Genomic DNA, 18,950 nt, shown 5'->3' with positions numbered 1-18,950 from the left:
AAGCAAAAGCAATTCATCTGACTGGTAATGGTTCACATTCTCAATTGGCCAAATACTACAACACTAGCTCATAAATTGAGTCCAGTACTTGACTTTTTTGGCAGATGGTGGTGATATTTTCTTTCCTCCTGGAAAGATGAAAGCACCAATCCAAGGTGGTAGATTGTCAGAATTGTTGGAGATGCCTTGTGGTATTTGTTGTAGTTATTGGGTTGTAGACTCAGTCTATCACCAGATGTACCACCACCATTACCTAGTCAAACCATCGTTTGGTTTGACACCACCACATGGTCTCTGGATGCCTTTAGCAGAATTCATTCTGTTGTGAGCTTTCAGAAGAAGTTTACAGTTTGGGGATATCTTTCTTCCTCCCTTTAATTCACCAACCTCAGAGACTCTGAAAAATAAAAGACTGTAGTTGCTTGCTTTTGTCCCTTGATTAATTGAGGGTCTTTTGTATTTAGCTTTTGAAAAGTTTAACTCAGTTGAATTGAATAAATATTATTAGGAAATTGTTGTGTATATTGCAGAAGCTATATTTTAATAATTTTCTTAATCTTTTGTTACAATGTTTTTCATTTATATTAAAAATTCTCAGAAAGAACATAGAATGTCAACTATTCAAGCCTCCATGTTGAATTTGGTGGTAAGTTCAACCTGTAGGTGTATTTGTTCTTTCGACTTTTGGTATTCTGGGTAAAGTTGTGGCTCTTTCTGGCTATCTTATTTTCAAGGGTATCACAGCTAAAATGTGGTGAACTGTTTTGATTGGTTAAAATTTTGAACTAGTGAGAGAATTGTCATCAATGGACACTCTTCCTATTCATTGTATAATCAATATGGCTCAGTGTACCTAGCTGAAATGAGCTGATACCACACCCATTTCACAGTTGAATGGTTGTCAGAAGTAGACTTATTCAGCTTTAAAATAAATATGTTCTGACTATTCATAGCAAACCTCTACAATGTTTTAACTCCTAAATCATAAATGTAACTTTGAGGTGAAAAGCTACTTAGCAACTTTTATTACTTGTGATTTGTGATAGTATTTTAACTGGAACGTAAGTTTATTTTAGATTTGGGTTGTAGTATCTGATAAATAGCTGAATTGACATTTGACTATGTCATAAGAAAAAAATGCAATCACATGCACACAGTTTTTTTTTTTAGGTGTGTCAGATTTTGATAGTTCTTGAAATTTTTTTGCATTAATTTTTGAAGCAGAAGTTGTTTACATGTGCTGATTGCTATGTTAATGCAGAAAACAATTTCTAACTTAGGGATAAGGTAAAGAAACTTTTTAACTTTGCAGGTGAGGATATATTTGATTTCATTCACCTTAGTGAAATGTTATATTATTAATGTAATTATTTAATTCATAAATGAGAAAATATATTCAATTAGTATCTATCTCTTGAAATTTTCTCTGCCTCTCTCTGATTATTAGCAGAGCAGTATGGTTGTTTTTGTATTTTTATTTATATGATTAATCATGGAGTTACTGAGTTTACAGGTGAGATTTTTTTTTTTTTTTTCACAAAAAAAAAAAAAAAATTATGGGTAACACTTGATGTATCTGTCACACACAATTTTCTTCTTTTTTGCACAAAATTTCCTTTCAATTCTTCTTTGCATGGTGGTGGAGGTGGTGATTGTAATAGTTTCTGTTTCATTTTGTTTTCACATTCCACAGACTTTTGTCAAAGATAACTTTGAAAGTTTGAGTTTTTCTCCATCGAACACCGACCACTTCCTACAGAAACTTGATGTCCTTGAACAAGAAATGCACGACCATCTAAACAGCAGTACACCTCGACTCAGCATATCTGCACGATTCTTATCTCGAGCTCAACCATCTGGAATCAAGTAAGGCTTAAGATGATATATCTTTGTCTCTTTGTTATGAACACAGATTGAGGAATAAGTTTCTTATTTCTTTATTGCCCACAAGGGGCTAAACATAGAGGGGACAACCAAGAACAGACAAAGGAATTAAGTCGATTACATCGACCCCAGTGCGTAACTGGTACTTAATTTATCGACCCCGAAAGGATGAAAGGCAAAGTCAATCTTGGTGGAATTTGAACTCGGAACATAGACAGACGAAATACTGCTAAGCATTTCGCCTGGCATGCTAACATTTCTGCCAACTCGCCGTCTTGATTGAGGAATAAGTTTTTGATAAACCAACCTCATCGGCCATTTTCAATTCTTCATTCTGTTGTTAACAGTGATTACATGATTTCCTTCATTTAGGTAAATGCTTTGGCTCCCTGTTACCACCATTTTTGTCTCCCTTTCAACTACTCCCACCCAGCCTTACATAATTCAGGGTTGTCATGTATCTCTTCTATAGCAAGACACCTGTGCTTGTCCCTCTATCATACTTAATTAAGCCTTCAGCACTTGGCATAGAGCTTCCTCTCTCACTCTCGAACTCACTCCCACTCAATCAACTAATCTCTTTACTTTGTCTTGCAAGTCACTTGGTGACCCCACTAGTGTTGGTATCACAAAAAAATTCAACCAGTATGCACTATAAAGTGGTTGGTGTTAGGAAGGGCATCCAGCTGTAGAAACCAAGCCAAAGCTGACATTGGGCCTAACACAGCTCAGTGTCTTGTTGGACCATGTCAAACTGTCCAGATAATGTACACCTATCCAGAAAAAGAAACATAGTTATACAATTTTGTTCTAATTATTTCAGCCAAATGTTTTAACTTGTTTTATGGCATGTTTGATTGCAGTATGATTTTTATATTAAGGTCATCATAGGCCATGCATTTCTGTGAATTCATTCTATTTGTATGATTTCATCTTCATCATTTAATGTCCATCTTCCACACTGGCATGGGTTGGGATGTCTGACATGAGCTGACAAGTCTAGGAGCCTCAATAAAAGTTTTTTTATCATTTAGAGTGTCTTTCTCACGGAGTGTTATTCCGGTTAAATTGGCTTAGGTAGCAGGTAATTCATTTATAGTGGTTGAAGTACAAACTTATTTAAACTGAATCTAATATGTTTTAATGAAATCCACTTTCAAGAGTGTAGCTGGATTATTTTATAATCTGTTCAGCAATATAAATAGTGCTGAGTTCCATTAATCAGTTGGAAAGACTCAACGTCATCCTGGGTAAGACATTGAAATGCATCTGACTTCAACCAGGGAGTTCAGGGGTGGTGAGGAATATAGAGTTATCCCTTGGTCCTCTGTGGCCCAGGTTGGTAGTGTTAAGGGCCCCACTTATGGATCAGGTAACTAAAGATGGTTCTGTGGTTAAGGCATACAAATTTTGGAGAAGGGCTGTCCACGAGACATAAGTCACACAAAACCACTAGTGTGTATATGTTCTGATATCATATGAACCAGTCCTCCTATTCAAAAGTTACATAAGCCCTGTACTTCAGGGTTAAGCTTGAGAATGCAGGAAACTAACAGTAAATTGTAAATAAAATGGCAGGAGGCAGCAGAACAACACTGCTGTATCTTTCCCAAGAAAAATAATGAATGTTCAGACTTTGGCATGGAGGTCCATGATTGCCTGTGTCTGTTGGCATGGCACATAGGAGACAGAAAACTCAAAGATCACTTTAATCACTGCTGAATGAAAATTGGTTTTTATTTGATGTATTTAACGCTTTGTAATTAAATTGGTTGATGCCGGAGTCAGGAGTTCAAACTTTGTCATTATCACCACGTAATATTTTTGAGTCTAAGTTTTTTTTTCCTTGCCCCACCACTAACAATTAATTTTAGTTTTGCCTTGAGATAAAGATTGCTCCATATGGGAAATTTTCTGTAATGGCTGGATTGGCTAGATTGTTGCACGCACATTGTTTGAAGTAAATAAGGTTTTAAAACTAAATGAAAATATTAATGTTTTATCTAAGGCCAATATTATTTAACCACCCCATTTTCCCCTTTGTATATTAGCCATCTGCTTTTTTTTGTGTGTGTGTTTTGTTATATCTTATATTTCTATTTCCAGAAACCTTGCTTTCTATAATAGTATTCAAAGACAAGATAACTGGTATGATGTAAGTATTGACTTCTTTCATAGGCACCAGCTTGATGCTATTAAACATTTAATTCCAGCTGTCCACTTAACTGAGTCTTTAAAGCTCTCAGTAATTTTCTGTTTCGTTTGTGAAATGTTATATTGCTATAATACCTTGATATGTTGGTTCTTATTTCTGTGGAACAATTGGAATTGTCTTTTCGTTAATAATATCTGGGTGACTGTCTGTTATATTATGGCTGACTAGAAATTGTACTACCCATTGTAACATCCTGAAATGCATACGAATACAGAAGGTCTAGTTTATCATTCATAATTGTTTTAAGGCAGGTATTAAATATATTTCATGTGAGACAATATAACTCTCTTTCCCAGAGTTGTTGCATTCTCTGTCACTTCTAATGTAGAATTGTTCAATCTTGATACCAACTTCCTGTGACCATCCCTGACTCTATAACACAAGCTTCCCATTTTAAAACGATTTAAATTTTCTATCAAAATTTTGTGTTTGTTCCAAACACCAGTTTAACTCTTTTGATACCAACCCATCTGTGATTACCCCCTTGGTTCAATGGTACAAACTTCCTGTTTCAAGTTGATCTAAATTAAAGCTTCCATGTTAATTTATCCCAAACATCAGCTTAATATCAACAGTTTATCTTGCTATATTCTTCCTTATTTCTTAAAGTAATTGAAAGAAAAACAATGTTCTTCAGCAGAAATATCATAACAAAAGGCTTAATAATGAATTATTTTAAATTCTTCATTATTTAAAAAAATTTACTGAGACAAACCAGTATATTTCAGCAGAATTATGCTAACAAAAACCATCACAAGGTCCAGTCCTTGTGATCTGGTGGCTTCTGTGCTTTTGTGACCCTCAGAGCTCTGCTACTGGGGCACAAACTGCTGGTAACGTTGCCCACGTAAGACAGGCGGAAGGATAGAAGCCAAACTAATATGGATCACCTCTTCCAAGAAGTAAAAATGGGGTTTGGTTGTGTAGGGCTAATTCCCATATCTGGTGGTGGTGGTGGTGGGTCCAAACAAAGTTACAGATGCATTGATGACAATTCAGAACCAAAACCTGAGAGAGGACGGTAAGAAGACCCCCAAGGCCAGAGTTGAGAATAATGAAGAAAAGTTGTCATTGGCCTCTGTTCCATAGAAAAGGTCTTCAGTGAAATAAATAATGGTAATAAGAAATAAAATTTTGTTCCCTATTGATCTGCTGTACATTTGTCACATTCACTGTTGCTATTTAATTGTATTTAAATTCCAACCATTTTTTAAAACCTGCACAACACATCTGCAGGGTTGATTGTTATACATGAGACATGTAAATAAATATTTCTATTTTGAGTTAAATTTAACAATTAGAGCGATCACCTTGATTGTAGTATATTGTGGTAGGATTTAGGACTTGTTATATGAAGGAGAGTGTTGTGTTATTTTCGAGGATTAACTTACACTGTACTGATAGCTATCCGTTCTTTTATAATTTTTAATGACTCAGTGAGGTAACTGCTGTATGGCTTCTTGAGCTGCTAAAAATAACAACCACCAAATTTTGTTCAAAGCTCTGTCATTCTAATTCTTCCAACAATGCTCCATTTCTCCCTCTGACTATTTTGAATATTTCAACAGCCATAGTATCAATGAATCATCCAGATACTATTAACGTCAATAATGTGTGTGTGTGTGTGTGTGTGTGTGTCTAATCACTAGAATTGGTAACCTAGTGACAGTTGACATTGCTATGGGAAAATGACTCCATACACTTTCTATTGTTGCCTCATCAAGCAATTTGGGACAATTTCTACTTTTTTTCTTTGATTTGGTTTATTTTGTAAACTCTACATGTTGTTATGGAAACAAGTTAGTTTGTGTGTTTGTTTTGTTTTGTTTGCTTTTTTTGTATTTTTCCCATTTTGAGGTTGTTCCTCTTGAATTTTCCTTCATTTTGATTTTTCCTGATTTTAATCTTCATATTACTTAAATATTTTTTTGTAAATTTCCAAATAACTTTTATATTAACATACTCAAAATTATTAATAGGAATATATTTTACTAAAGTATTATTTATTCCTTTTACTAACTGTAATCCCCTTTTTCCAATCCCTTGGTTGATATCAGCTTTAAATCAGCATTATCATCATTTAACGTCTGTTTTCCATGTTGGCGTGGTTAAACCTTTGTGTAAATATTAATTGAAAATGTTTAGTTTAGGAAAGTGAACTATCCTTACATATAGCAACAAGTTATCTACCATCTCAGCTAGATATGTTATGATGTTCCAATATTAATCCTTTCTATTATAGGCACAAAGCCTGAAATTTGGGGTAGGGACTTAGATTGGCCTCAGTGCTCAACTGGTTCTTATTCTATCAACCCCTAAAAGATGAAAGCAAAGTGGACCATGGCGACATTTGATCTCAGAGCTTAAAGAAATGCTGTTAAACATTTTGTCCAACACAGTAAAGATTCTGCTAGTTTGCTGCTTTTGATGTTCCCATATTGATAATAATAAATAAAAAACAAAAAAAATTCTTCTAGATTTTTGCACAAAGCCAGGTGTTTTAGGGGAGGAGTAAGTCAGTTCTGGCATACTCAGGGTTCTGCCAGTTCGCTGCCTTAATAATAATGATTTATATTAATGGCTGTGATGTTTCCATTATGACACAAAGCCTGATATTTAAAGGAAGAATTGGTTGATAACATTGCCCCTCACTCTTCACAATACTTGACTGGTACTTTATCAACCTAAGGAGTTGAAAAGCAAAGTTGGCCTTGTGAGGCTGGGACTCAGAATGTAAAGAACTGAAGAACTACTGGAAGGCATCTTATTTGATGCTGTCAGGATTTTGCCAATTCACCACTTTTTATAATAATTCTTTCTACTCTGGGCATAAAGACTGAAATTTGGTGGGATGAGGTGATGACTGGTTGCTTACATCGACCCCAGTGCTTAACTGGTACTTATTTTTATCAACCTTGAGAGCATGAAGGACAGTCAACCATGGTGGCATTTGGCCTGAAATTTGTTGATGGGAGAGGACTAGTCAATTACATCAACTCCACTGGTACTTGATTTATCGACTCTGAAAGGCAAAGTTGATGTTGGTGGAATTTGAACTCACAGTGGACGAAATGGCTGCTAAGTATTTTGCTTGGCATGCTAACGATTCTGTCAGCTCACCACCTTTTCTACCTTATAATAATAAAAGTAGTAATTGTTTCTATCATAAGTGCAAGACCAGAGATTTGGAGGGAGGAGATATTAGAGTTTGGTGCAGTCCTTTGACATGCCAGTTCCTGTTGAACTATACAACCCTTGCCAGCATGGAAAAAAAGACATTAAATGAAGATGAGATATCAGTTAAATAGGCCTCAAATTGGTTCTTTAGTTTACTGATTACAAAAGGATAGAAAACAAACATACCTTAACAGGATTTGAAGTAGAAACATTAAGGGCCATCTGTTGGAGATGGTACAGTTAATATTGATTACTAAATTTGGATTTTGGCACCAGTCATAAATCAAGGAAGGAGCAAGATAGATTTAATCAACTTAGGCAAAGTTAACTGCAAGACATAAAGGGATCTAAGTCTGTCATTCTGTTGTTTCTGATACTCCAGTAATCATCATCATCATCATCATCATCATCATCATCATCATAATCAGGATCATTTGAAAGCAAAAAGTTTGTTTACAGGTCAGTGCAATAAAAGTAGAGGTTATTGAAGAGTGGACACTGCTGCAACCAAATCATGCCTGTATTTTCTATTATAGTGAATACTTCTGTCTCAGAAACTACTTTCACTGAAATACTGCTAAGGCTGTATTAATATCTTACAGACAGAGGAAGGTGACATGAAATAAAATGTCTCAAATGTTGTTCTCCATGCTTAGATTTAGATTTAAACCTAAATATGTGCAACACACATACCTTACAACTGAGTTATAAAACTGTGGAGATTGAATATACATATATCTCTTTATTAGGATTCAAATATATTTATCTAATATTATTGAATGTCATTTTTCACTCTTCTTTATGTGTGCACACACACATTTGATTGGTTTGCTAGTCTTGAGAAGGTAGGACAGTGCCCATTGCCTTTCCAGGTCAGCCAAGACTCTGCTAATAACCAGTAGATGTTATTGGTTGGAAATAATAAAACAAAACTTTTGCTTCCTGGGAACAAAGATTGTAAAGAGTGTTTTTTTTTTTTTGTAGAATGTGTTATTGAAGTCCCACTCTTGATATATTTGGTTGTTATTATTTTTGCTTATGTGTCTTTATTTGCCTTTCACCTTTAAGTTTGAGAAGCCCCTACCCACCCCCAGCCCACCCCATCCAACTCCCAATTGAAGGTTGTTAAATGTTGTAAAATTCTGTCACAGTTTGTTGCACTTTGTAGCTATATCTGTTGCAGCATACTCCTACTCCTTCTTCACCTTCTCTGGTTCTGTCTAATCACCAATCACATATATCAGTCCGTCAAAGCACACAGGTTTGTTCAACACCAGTTTTTATCCCCTCAACTCTTGCATGGGGAAATCAACTCTCTCTCTGTCTCTCTCTCTCTCTCTCTCTCTCTCTCTCTCTCTTGCATTCCAACTAAAATTTGGACTATTCTGGCATGTCTCTCCTGGTATTAAATTGGTATTTTATATTTTATTCTTTCAACCTGCCTCATGAGCATCTTCTCTCATCTCCAACAAATTCTGACTGAAATTTATTGTTCCTGTCGAACCCTGATCTTTTGATCTCCCTTAGCTTATGTTTGAGGGTTCTACATATGGCATCTTGACATTTCTGTATCTTGCTAAAAAGTATTTGAATTTATCATATGCTATCCCTCTCTCTCTCTCTCTCTCTCTCTTTGGGAGAGAGGCACAAGCACATACAGACATATACACACACGGCAGTAACTTCTGCCTACCAAATTCAATCACAAAGCTTCGGTCGGCCCGGGGCTATAGCAGAAGACACTTGCCCAAGATGCCACGCGGTGGGACTGAACCTGAAACCATGTAGCTGGGAAGCAAGCTTCCTGACCACAGAGCCATGCCCACATACACACACACACACACACACAAGTAAGAAGATGAATAATGAATTTAGTACATCTTTATCATGAGTTGAAATTATTTCAGTGCCACTCTGTTCTTAACACCATTGCATGTAAGCGTTGCCATGTGATCAGTTATGCAATTTTTGCAGTTGATATACTGGCATAAGTACTTTGTCACTTATATTGTCAGTAAATCATAAATCCAAAGGAGAAGCACACTTTAAGTTATAGAGCAATAGAGTATTTAGATAAAGGTAGTTATGGATGGTCTATGGGGTTACTCAGGGTCTTGTATCCGTAAAGCACTTAGTTTTACATTGCCTTATCAGGCCTTAATGACCAGTGAGAGGTTATAGACCACCAGCTGGTGAGACACTGTAAAACTGAGTGCTTTATGGATGTGAAACCCTGGATTACCCCATAGACCAGCCATAACTATCTTTATCTAATATATATATATATATATATATATATATCATCATCATCATCATCATCATCATCATCGTTTAACGTCCACTTTCCATGCTAGCATGGGTTGGACGATTTGACTGAGGACTGGTGAAACCGGATGGCAACACCAGGCTCCAATCTAAATTTGGCAGAGTTTCTACAGCTGGATGCCCTTCCTAACGCCAGGATGTCAAACATAAAGACAAGGCAAACATCTCAAGTCATATACAATATTATTATAGGAAGAAATTCAAAATCTTACAGCTGTTTGTGGCATATCCCTGAGTATGGGATATTCCATCATCAGAGACATAGAAAAATATGGACACCCTATATATATATATATATATATATATATATATATATATATATATATATATATATATATATATATACATACATACATACATACATACATACATACATACATACATACATACACAGTAAAAGCGAGAGAGACACTTCAATGTAAGTCACAGTTGCTGAGGCATAAACCTTATAGATGCGACTTTGTATCCTGTTACATATTGTTCTTGATCAAATCTCTTGGTTTTTACCACCTTACTATATTCATATGGAGATGGTTGGGGTCAAACATATTAGCGTCTTAAAGAAAAGGGAATCAAGAACTGACTGAGAGGTGGGTGAATTACCCTCACCCCCATTAATTTAGACTAGCAATGAAAAACGAAATCTTGAACTTTTTTTTTAACCCTTTTTCTTCCTGTGTTCCTCCTGCACTTGCATGTTTGTATTCCTCTTACACTGCATGTTTGTATTCCTCTTACACAGCATGTTCTTCTTTACAGCCTTTGCAAAGAAGCAAAGATATCATGGCTCGTGCTGCTTCTGAAACAAAAAAGAACTTGGAAGTAGTAAGTAGTAGATACTAGGTTTCACTAATTCTTATGAAAGGAGTCTCTTCTACCTGGGAATATCTCATACATTGTACGTTCCTCTATAGAAACTGCTCTTAAGAGCTGCTCCCCTTCTTACTGCCAACCATTTGATCAGACTAAATAGTCTGGAGTTATTTCAGCAACAAATCCAAAGAGAGTAGCTATAAAGGCTGATTTTCTTCTTCAGTATTCTGCCAGTTATATTGACTTGATTTCAGGGCCCACTCACTGGTAGGTGAGGTGTTTTATACTCATCTTTTTATGTTCACCATCCACAGCAATACCAGGTGTAGTATTGTTTAAAATGTAAGTAACCAAGAGAGGTTCTTAGTCTACCATGTTGAAAGATAAAATTATATGTGTCTAGTTGGTATCTGTAGACTATTATTTGGAAACAATGGCAACTGTTAGAATGGATAAAGCAAATTCCCTGCTATTTAGTGGTATGCACCATTGTCGACAAGATTGAATGTAGAAGGTTGAAAGCTAACAGAGTAGATGGTTGCATAAGAAGAAAAAAATCATGCTTACTGTACGATCTATCATTTTCTGGATTAGACATCTAAGTGGAGTACAAAAGTTAATATATAAATAATTGGATGCCAAGTATGGCTATATTATTTTCACTTTTATTGCCTGGTTCTTTGAGGTGTAATAGAATCAGCACCAGTGTTGATAGGTTAATGAACACATACAAGGTATTTATTAACCTGAAGAGACCCGCTTTGGTCATGAATGACTATGGAATTGCACCTAGAAAGTTACCCTCCGAGGTACAAGTCCGGACAAAGTTGTTTGTGGAAGGCCAGCAGTGGCCCATGGATACCAGCCTCTCCTCTCCCGCACCATTTATCCAAGGAAAAGGCAAAGGGGCCGATATAGCTTGGCACCAGTTATATTACAACTCATTTCTACAGCTGAGTTAACTGGAGCAACGTAAAATAAAATGTCGTGTTCAAGAACACAACACGCAGCCCAGTTTGGGAATCAAACTCACAACCTCACGATCGTAAGCTAGGAGCTCATAAACTTGGCTGCTCTTTCCAAACATTTTGCTTCAAATAGAATGAAAACTTTTGTGGATTGAAGTTCATAAAATCCTTTGTCTCCTGCAGAACCTTTACTCTCTTATACAAAGAAATGTCTTGTTTTTGTAAGTGGTGAATTGTAGTTTTAAAGATAAAATAAAAAAATAATTGTTTCTTTACAAGTGACCTTTTTAGATTAGCTGTTAAAACTATAAATTCCGGTACAATAAGGTCTTACATATGTAATGTAATCTAACGAGTTGAAAACTTCAGTTTACATAGGTAATGAGATTGCAGGAGAAATGTTTTGTTGTGCTAGCCAGAGAAATTAGTGAAATTATGTATTGAAAATTGGCTTCATGTAAATGAGAGAAAGGTGGCTTTAAGAAACTGCAAGATAAACTGCAGCAGAAGATAAGGAGTCTTAGGATTATTACTAATATTTATATCAGTTTTATTTGCATGTTTCTTTTGAGTGGAAGAAAAATTCTTTTTTTTTTTTGTATTTTGTCTCTTTGGAGTGAGGGAGACAGTATAGTTCATTAAATCAACTCCAGTACTTGATAGGTACTTTAACCCTTTAGCATTCACATTATTCTCTCAAAAGTAATACTTATTTATTCACTTTGTTTTGATTGAGTCATGTGTTGCCTTATAGCTTTGAAATTTTGATGATGTAACTATTAATTTTTAGAATGATATTGTAGGGTAGTTGTGAGAGGCTAGATCTGGACAATGTGAACATAAAACAGAATATTTTGGCCAGATATGGCTAGTTACAATGCTAAAGGGTTAATTTATTAATCCAAAAGTATGAACAGAAAACTTTGATAGTATTTGAAAATATCATTAATAAAACTAAACTATGAATGTAACTTAAAGAGATAACAGCATATTCTGTTATATAATGTACAAGAAGCAATTTAACTGCTTGCAACTTATATCCCGGTTTAGCATCAACAATTTTATTTTATTTTTATTATCTATGACATCTTTGTTCAATTATGAATATCTTTGCTGCTGTGAATGTTGTATTTTGCATCATTTATATGTTGTCAGTTACCTTCCCACCAACCCCGTTCCTCTTTACTATTAATACCATATCTGTTTTATATCTAATACTACCATTTTCATCTTCAGCATTGGTTTATATGTTTTGTTTATTAAACTTTTATATTTAACTCTATATTATATCTGTACTTAGTTGTTGAACATATATATTCTATATCTAGATTTATATATACATGTACATGATCATATTCACTTGCAATGATTATATTTATATTTTAGTAATTCCCATTATGTTCATACGATAGTTTCACATGATTACTCAGTGGTCTTCAATTCACGCAAGTCAACATCTGTTCAGACACTAATGTGAAATCATAGTATGACTTAAATTGCATACCTACTAAAATATATACATTAATGTTTATGCCTATCAAACTACACACATACGCTAATATAAGTATGTTATTTACATAAAATGTTTCTCATGACATTTTAATACCGCTTTCATTTACGCATTTGTTAATTAAATATTGCAATTCTTTTAATTTCATACCAGTTTCTGCATTATTTTCTTTACTTCAGTTTTACAGTCAAATAAAATATTTAACAATGGTCTCTCACTGGTTAAATTTAATAAAATGTATAAACTATTTTCCTCTTTAAAATATGATTGAATAAACAAAACAGAAATATATTTTATATTTATCTTTTGAGCATTATATTTCTGAAATATAGTATCCTGTTGTTTACTGGGTTGACTTTGGTAAATTTTTTTTTACTGTAGTACTGTTATAAATTAGTCTCCGTTATGATATTAATGCTGTCCTAAGTTAGTCTCTGTGTTTATGTTGTCTTAAATTAGACTCTGTATCAATGCTGCTATTCAAAAAAGAAAATTGTAAAAGCTAACAAGACAATGCAAGCTAAATACCAAGTATTTAACTAAGATTTTTTTTCAGAATTTCTTAGAAGGGAATTTATAGAAATTATGTATGTATAAAATGAGTCAAAAGTTTTTCACTGCCGAGCATAAAAATTATATTTCTTTGTTCTTTATCACTTTTGAGATATTTTCTAATACTGTAGTGTCCCTAATTTAACACTTTTTAACACTAATTTAGTATTTAACACTAGCTAAACAGTTTATATTCTTATTTCTCTAATAAAGATTATTTAAAAAACTTTGTTTACTTCCTTCCTTTAGTTGGGATGGAAAACTGAGTCAGCACCTTCACCAGAGATCAATACTAAAGAACCACTTGGAAAGTTTGACTTTGTTCCAGGGAAGCTCAACTTTAATGAAATTAGTCCTAAACGTACTCGGGTATGTATATATCTCAGTACCTCACCGATCATGTAATCACATCTAAATATAAATATTAGTTTTCTCTCCAGTAATTGGAAATTTATATTTTGGAGGTTGTTTACCTTAGATCAATCCTGATAGAGCAGATCTCTAACATCAAATATGATGATACTATCTCCCCCACTCCCACCTCCATATTGTGTTCCTGAGACTCTATTATCCAAGGAGGTTTCTTTTGAAGACAATATAGTGTAATTTTAGGGATTGTTAACTGCTGTTTCTGGTAGATGAAGCAACTGTATAGAAGCTTCTTCATTGGTTGATATTACCTGTTGGTTTTGAAGACAGCTTGCTACTTCTAGAAACTATAGTTTGTTAATGAAATATGTTTTAATAAAAATCTTTCATCAACAATAGTTGCAAATTAAAAAAAACAAAACATTCCACTGTACTTCCATATTTGTCACATTTTTTATTTAGATGCTAGAGAGATTGATACAGCATTAATCAATGCTAAAGAAGTTCATTTTGCAATCACAAGGTTCCAGGTTTGATATGATCCATATGGAGCATAAGCCACTGTTCTTGCCTCTGGGCCGTCCTGGTGGTTAGAAGGGGAGTTAGCTTTGCAGTTTCCTTTTGGGTTTTACTGCACTGCATTAACCCCTTCCTCTCCCAGGTCTTGTTGGTTTTGAATTGTCATCAAGACAATTGTCATAGGCGTAGGAGTGGCTGTGTGGTAAGTAACTTGCTTACCAACCACATGGTTCCGGGTTCAGTCCCACTGCGTGGCACCTTGGGCAAGTGTCTTCTACTATAGCCTCGGGCCGACCAAAGCCTTGTGAGTGGATTTGGTAGACGGAAACTGAAAGAAGCCTGTCATATATATGTATATATATATGTATGTGTGTGTATATGTTTGCGTGTTTGTGTTTGTCCCCCCCAACATCGCATGACAACCGATGCTGGTGTGTTTACGTCCCCGTAACTTAGCGGTTCGGCAAAAGAGACCGATAGAATAAGTACTAGGCTTACAAAGAATAAGTCCTGGGGTCGATTTGCTCGACTAAAGGTGGTGCTCCAGCATGGCCACAGTCAAATGACTGAAACAAGTAAAAGAGTAAAAGAGTAATACTTCAGAAACTTTGCTTTTTTTCTAGGTAAGGGTGTTGGCTCTATGCAAACCCATCTTTCTTTATCTCTGTGAGGAAGTGGCCCATATTAGTCTGGCTTCTACTCTTTGACCTGTCCAGTATTAGAGGCCCTACCAAGAGCTTGCACTCCATAGCATAGCTCTTGGGTCATTGAGGCATTGAGACAAATCACCCCACTGAAACAAGGAACTGGACCTTGTAATGGGTGTGGCATCTTGGGCTGGTGTTATTCACAATAGTGTCAGATCAATCCAAGTCTTGTGATTGTGTAGATGGAAAGTGTACGTAAGCTTAGTGGGATGGATTGTGTCTAGAATTCAAAGGTCCAATTTAGTTTTACTGCACCACACTGATTCTGTCTGAGGATTATGTTAAGACCTCACATAACTGTGGAATACTCAGCCACTTACTAATACAATAAACACAATATGTAGATAGTTTCAGCTGAAACATACCAAGATCCGTTTTCTTCAGAGAGATCGAATATGAAAATTTGTACCATCGTTTAAGAAAGTAGAACAGAAATAGACAAAATTTATTATTCTCCCTTTGATGGATTGTAATTATATAGTGTATTCATTACAGTAATCATTTTAAGTAACAATCAGTTGCCATTTAGCACCAAAGATAACCTTTGACTTTTTTTCTACAGTAGTTCTGTCTTGTATTTGGCTTAAGATTGCCAAATTGGCACAATATAATTATATTGTCTTAAATAAAAGAACTTATATTTTGGGGGAAAATACTTATGCTCCATGGAGGAATGGTTAGGTACTAAATCTAAATTCTGTATATCCTAGAAGTGAATATATAGAGAGTTCACAATGGGAGGAACTATAGTACCACTCATGTTTCCAGTAATTATTTTAGTTTGAGGGTCGTTAATTACTAATTTTCTTTTTTTTTTTTCCCCAGGTATGGTAAATGGTTCATTGTTGTTTGAATTTCTGATATGTTTTATTTTTTGAAACTATTCTAGGATAAAGAGGTATTTGAACGTTTAAACAACCATCGAGAGAGAACTTCAAGTGGATCAAGTTCTAGTCGAAGTGGACAAGAAAATATTGGTAAGTTTTCTATGATTTTTTTTTTTTTATTTAAAAAATTCTTTGAAACATAAGGTTAAGCTCAGGGCAATCATAAAAATTGATTGTATGTTGAATTTAGGTAGAGACAACAAGAAATGGAATGACTGGGGTTAGAAATAGGTTGGATATAAGATTAAATGTCAGAGACGTGAAGTTATTGTTAAATGAAATCATGAGAAAAAAATATTGATAATTAAGATTTGGTTGAAAATGATGTTAGTCATTTTAAATACCAATTTGAAATGAAAAGAAAAATGAACAAACCCACTGAATGGATTTGAACAATATTTTTAATTCAGTCATTCAACAAGTAAGAGATACATGATGTAAGTTCAGTTTAAGTACTATTGCTCTTTTCCTATATAATATTTTAATATTGTGAATAATTAAATATATAGAATGCATTGATGAGCATTATAGAGAATTACTGTTTAAATATTGAATAATAAAACTAAACTGCATTTCTTTTCAGCATAAATTGGGTTTTTTTTTTTCAAAGTTTGAAAAGGAAATTACAAATAAATTTAAATTATGAAACCTCTTGACAATATTTTCAACTAAATAATCAATGTTACATTAGATTATTTTACAGAATGCAATTTTTGTTTTGCAGAATAAAGAAAGATCCCAATTGTGTAAATGTTAATGGAAATAAACTTTAAAGTCGATATATCTTTGGTGATCTGTGAACCTTGAGACAGGGTCAGAACTAGTCAAGCCTCACTTTTTTTTTTTTCTTGAGCCCTAGAACCTACAAGGCCTGTTAGCTAGTTTCCATGGCATTTAAGCAACTGTGATCACAACATTCCCTCTGGATGGAATACTTGTCCATTGCAGGGTTCAAGGCCAGCTATTTTGAGGAATGGGGGCAAGTCAATTACATTGACCCTAGTACTTGAATGGTACTTTATTATTTTTTTTTTTTCGATCCCCAATGGGATGAAAGGCAAAGTTGACTTTGGCAGGATTTGAACTCAGAATGTAAATAGCCAGAAGAAATTCCACTAAGCATTTCTTCCGATGTGCTAATGATTCTGCCAGCTTACTGCCGTACAAAGAACTAAGTGATACAGATTTTAACACAAATAGAAAATATTATAAATGCAGTTGAAACGACATTTAAATGACAATAATATTCTAGTGTTAAATCATCCATCTTTATATTCTGAGTCCATATTCCACTGAGGTTGACTTTGCCTTTCAGCCTTTCAAGGTTGATTAAATTAAGTATCAACTAAGCATTGGGGGCCATTGTAATCAATTTACACATTTCCCCAAAATTGTTGGCCCTGTACGAAAATTTGAAGCCAATATTCCAGCATTAAATATCCCAGTTCTTAAATGCTATGAGTGGAGTTTCAAGCGTTCATACACAACTCACAATTACCTCCTCACTGGCATTTTCCCTGCAGGATGTTCAGGCTGAGAATCAACTGTTGTAGGTTAGGATCGCTTGCAATAGTCATGGATATGATCCCTTCATATTTTTGTTCTCTCCTTTAATAGTTTGTCATTGGAGTGTGGTCAAGGTAGGACATCATATTCTAGGATATGGGCAAATATATTAACCCCAGTGCTGGCATTATTTTATCAATGTTGGAAAGATGAAAGGCATTGTGGATCTGTGCAGTAATTATATTCAGAACATAAAGGGACATAACTGGAAACCACAATGTAGTTTGTCTGATGGTCCATTGATGTTACCAATCTTCCAATATAACTTACTAATCAAAAGGACATTTTAAAGAATTTCTTGTGTGTCATTTCAACAGTCATAGTGAGTCTATATCCCTTAAATTAAGCTTACAATCCTCCATGGTCCTTTTATTGTTTTAAGCTTACTTTTCAGATTTTCAGATTTTATTTCAACCTGTGAACATTGATGAATTTTGATAAGATACTTATGTTGAGCAACAATCTATTATGTAAAAATGTAATAAATAGCTTTAATGATTTGGGATTTGATAATCTGTTTTTAGATGTGACCTTGCCATTGGAACTGAGTGGTAGTTCCTGGCCATTGGCAATTTGTAAGTGTAATCAACAGATTCTGATGTCGTTTCTCTAGTTTCTTCATGTTGTTGGCATGAACTATTGTAAGCTTTTGTGTAGTGTTTTTATATATATATATAAAATATTTAATGTCCTTCATTGTGTTGGGCTTTCAGAATATTTTATTCGATTATAATTTCTTCAATTTTTTTGTTTGTTTTCTTAAAAAAGGCGTTTTTTTCTATCAGATGTGGAGGAAGGATTTGAAGAAAGAAAAAAAATTTTGCAATATAACATTTAAACACATGGCTGTTTAAAAAACAAACTCCATTTAACTAAATCTAGGAACCCGTATACTTTGATTTTAAATATGATGACTGAAATCTGCAGGAGTGGGGTGATGTATTATTTGTGGTGGGGTCAAACTCATGTCAGTCAGGTGTCTTACCCTTGTACTTAATGTTCAGCTTTTACTTCCCTTTCTTGAATACTCCCTACGTCTATTTAGTTGAAGGGGGAAGGCTTTTCTTTTCCTTTATCTGTTTGGCAAGATACTTGGTGACTTCACTAGTCTTGGTGGCATGGAAAAAAAGCATCCAATACACATTGTAAAGTGGTTGCTGTTGGGAAGGGTATCCAGGTGTAGAAACCATGTCAAAGCTTACTTTGGAGACTGATGCTTCCTTGCAGTTTCCTGGATCCTGTCTAACCATTCAACCCATACCATGAGATGATGATATGCAGCTAAATAAAAGATGCAAGTATTGCCAAGGACATGGTTCCTTGACCTGTCTAGGTGGCTGTAAGTCTGAAGAAGAACCAGTTCAGACCATGATGATCTTTCATTGCAATGGTTATGGGCCCTGTCCCAGTTCCACTTGTTAATAAATTGTGTGTGGCTAATTTATGTTGTTCATTAGT

At 34.7% G+C, this 18,950-nt stretch overlaps 1 protein-coding gene across 50 annotated transcripts in view; it reads left to right on the top strand.

The window, feature by feature from the left end:
- LOC106882850 (uncharacterized) overlaps positions 1 to 18,950 on the top strand; it is a 187,340-nt gene that overhangs the window by 152,467 nt on the left and 15,923 nt on the right. For 17 of the 50 annotated variants that reach the window (XM_089360290.1, XM_089360275.1, XM_089360288.1 and 14 more), the window contains 5 exons: positions 1,694 to 1,866; positions 3,991 to 4,039; positions 10,361 to 10,426; positions 13,694 to 13,813; positions 15,929 to 16,016. In XM_089360290.1, coding sequence (XP_089216416.1) covers positions 1,694 to 1,866; positions 3,991 to 4,039; positions 10,361 to 10,426; positions 13,694 to 13,813; positions 15,929 to 16,016 — 496 coding nt within the window. Of the gene's footprint in view, positions 1 to 598; positions 647 to 1,693; positions 1,867 to 3,990; positions 4,040 to 8,459; positions 8,538 to 10,360; positions 10,427 to 13,693; positions 13,814 to 15,928; positions 16,017 to 18,016; positions 18,068 to 18,950 lie in introns of all 50 variants that reach the window. The other 33 variants (XM_089360284.1, XM_089360260.1, XM_089360247.1 and 30 more) reach the window with 10 other exon arrangements.

The sequence above is a fragment of the Octopus bimaculoides genome, chromosome 11 (genome assembly GCF_046866305.1).
Source record: "Octopus bimaculoides isolate indiv1 chromosome 11, ASM4686630v1, whole genome shotgun sequence".
NCBI lineage: Eukaryota > Metazoa > Mollusca > Cephalopoda > Octopoda > Octopodidae > Octopus > Octopus bimaculoides.
Note: the sequence above shows the minus strand (reverse complement) of the source record. Positions and strands in the feature narration are given on the sequence as shown.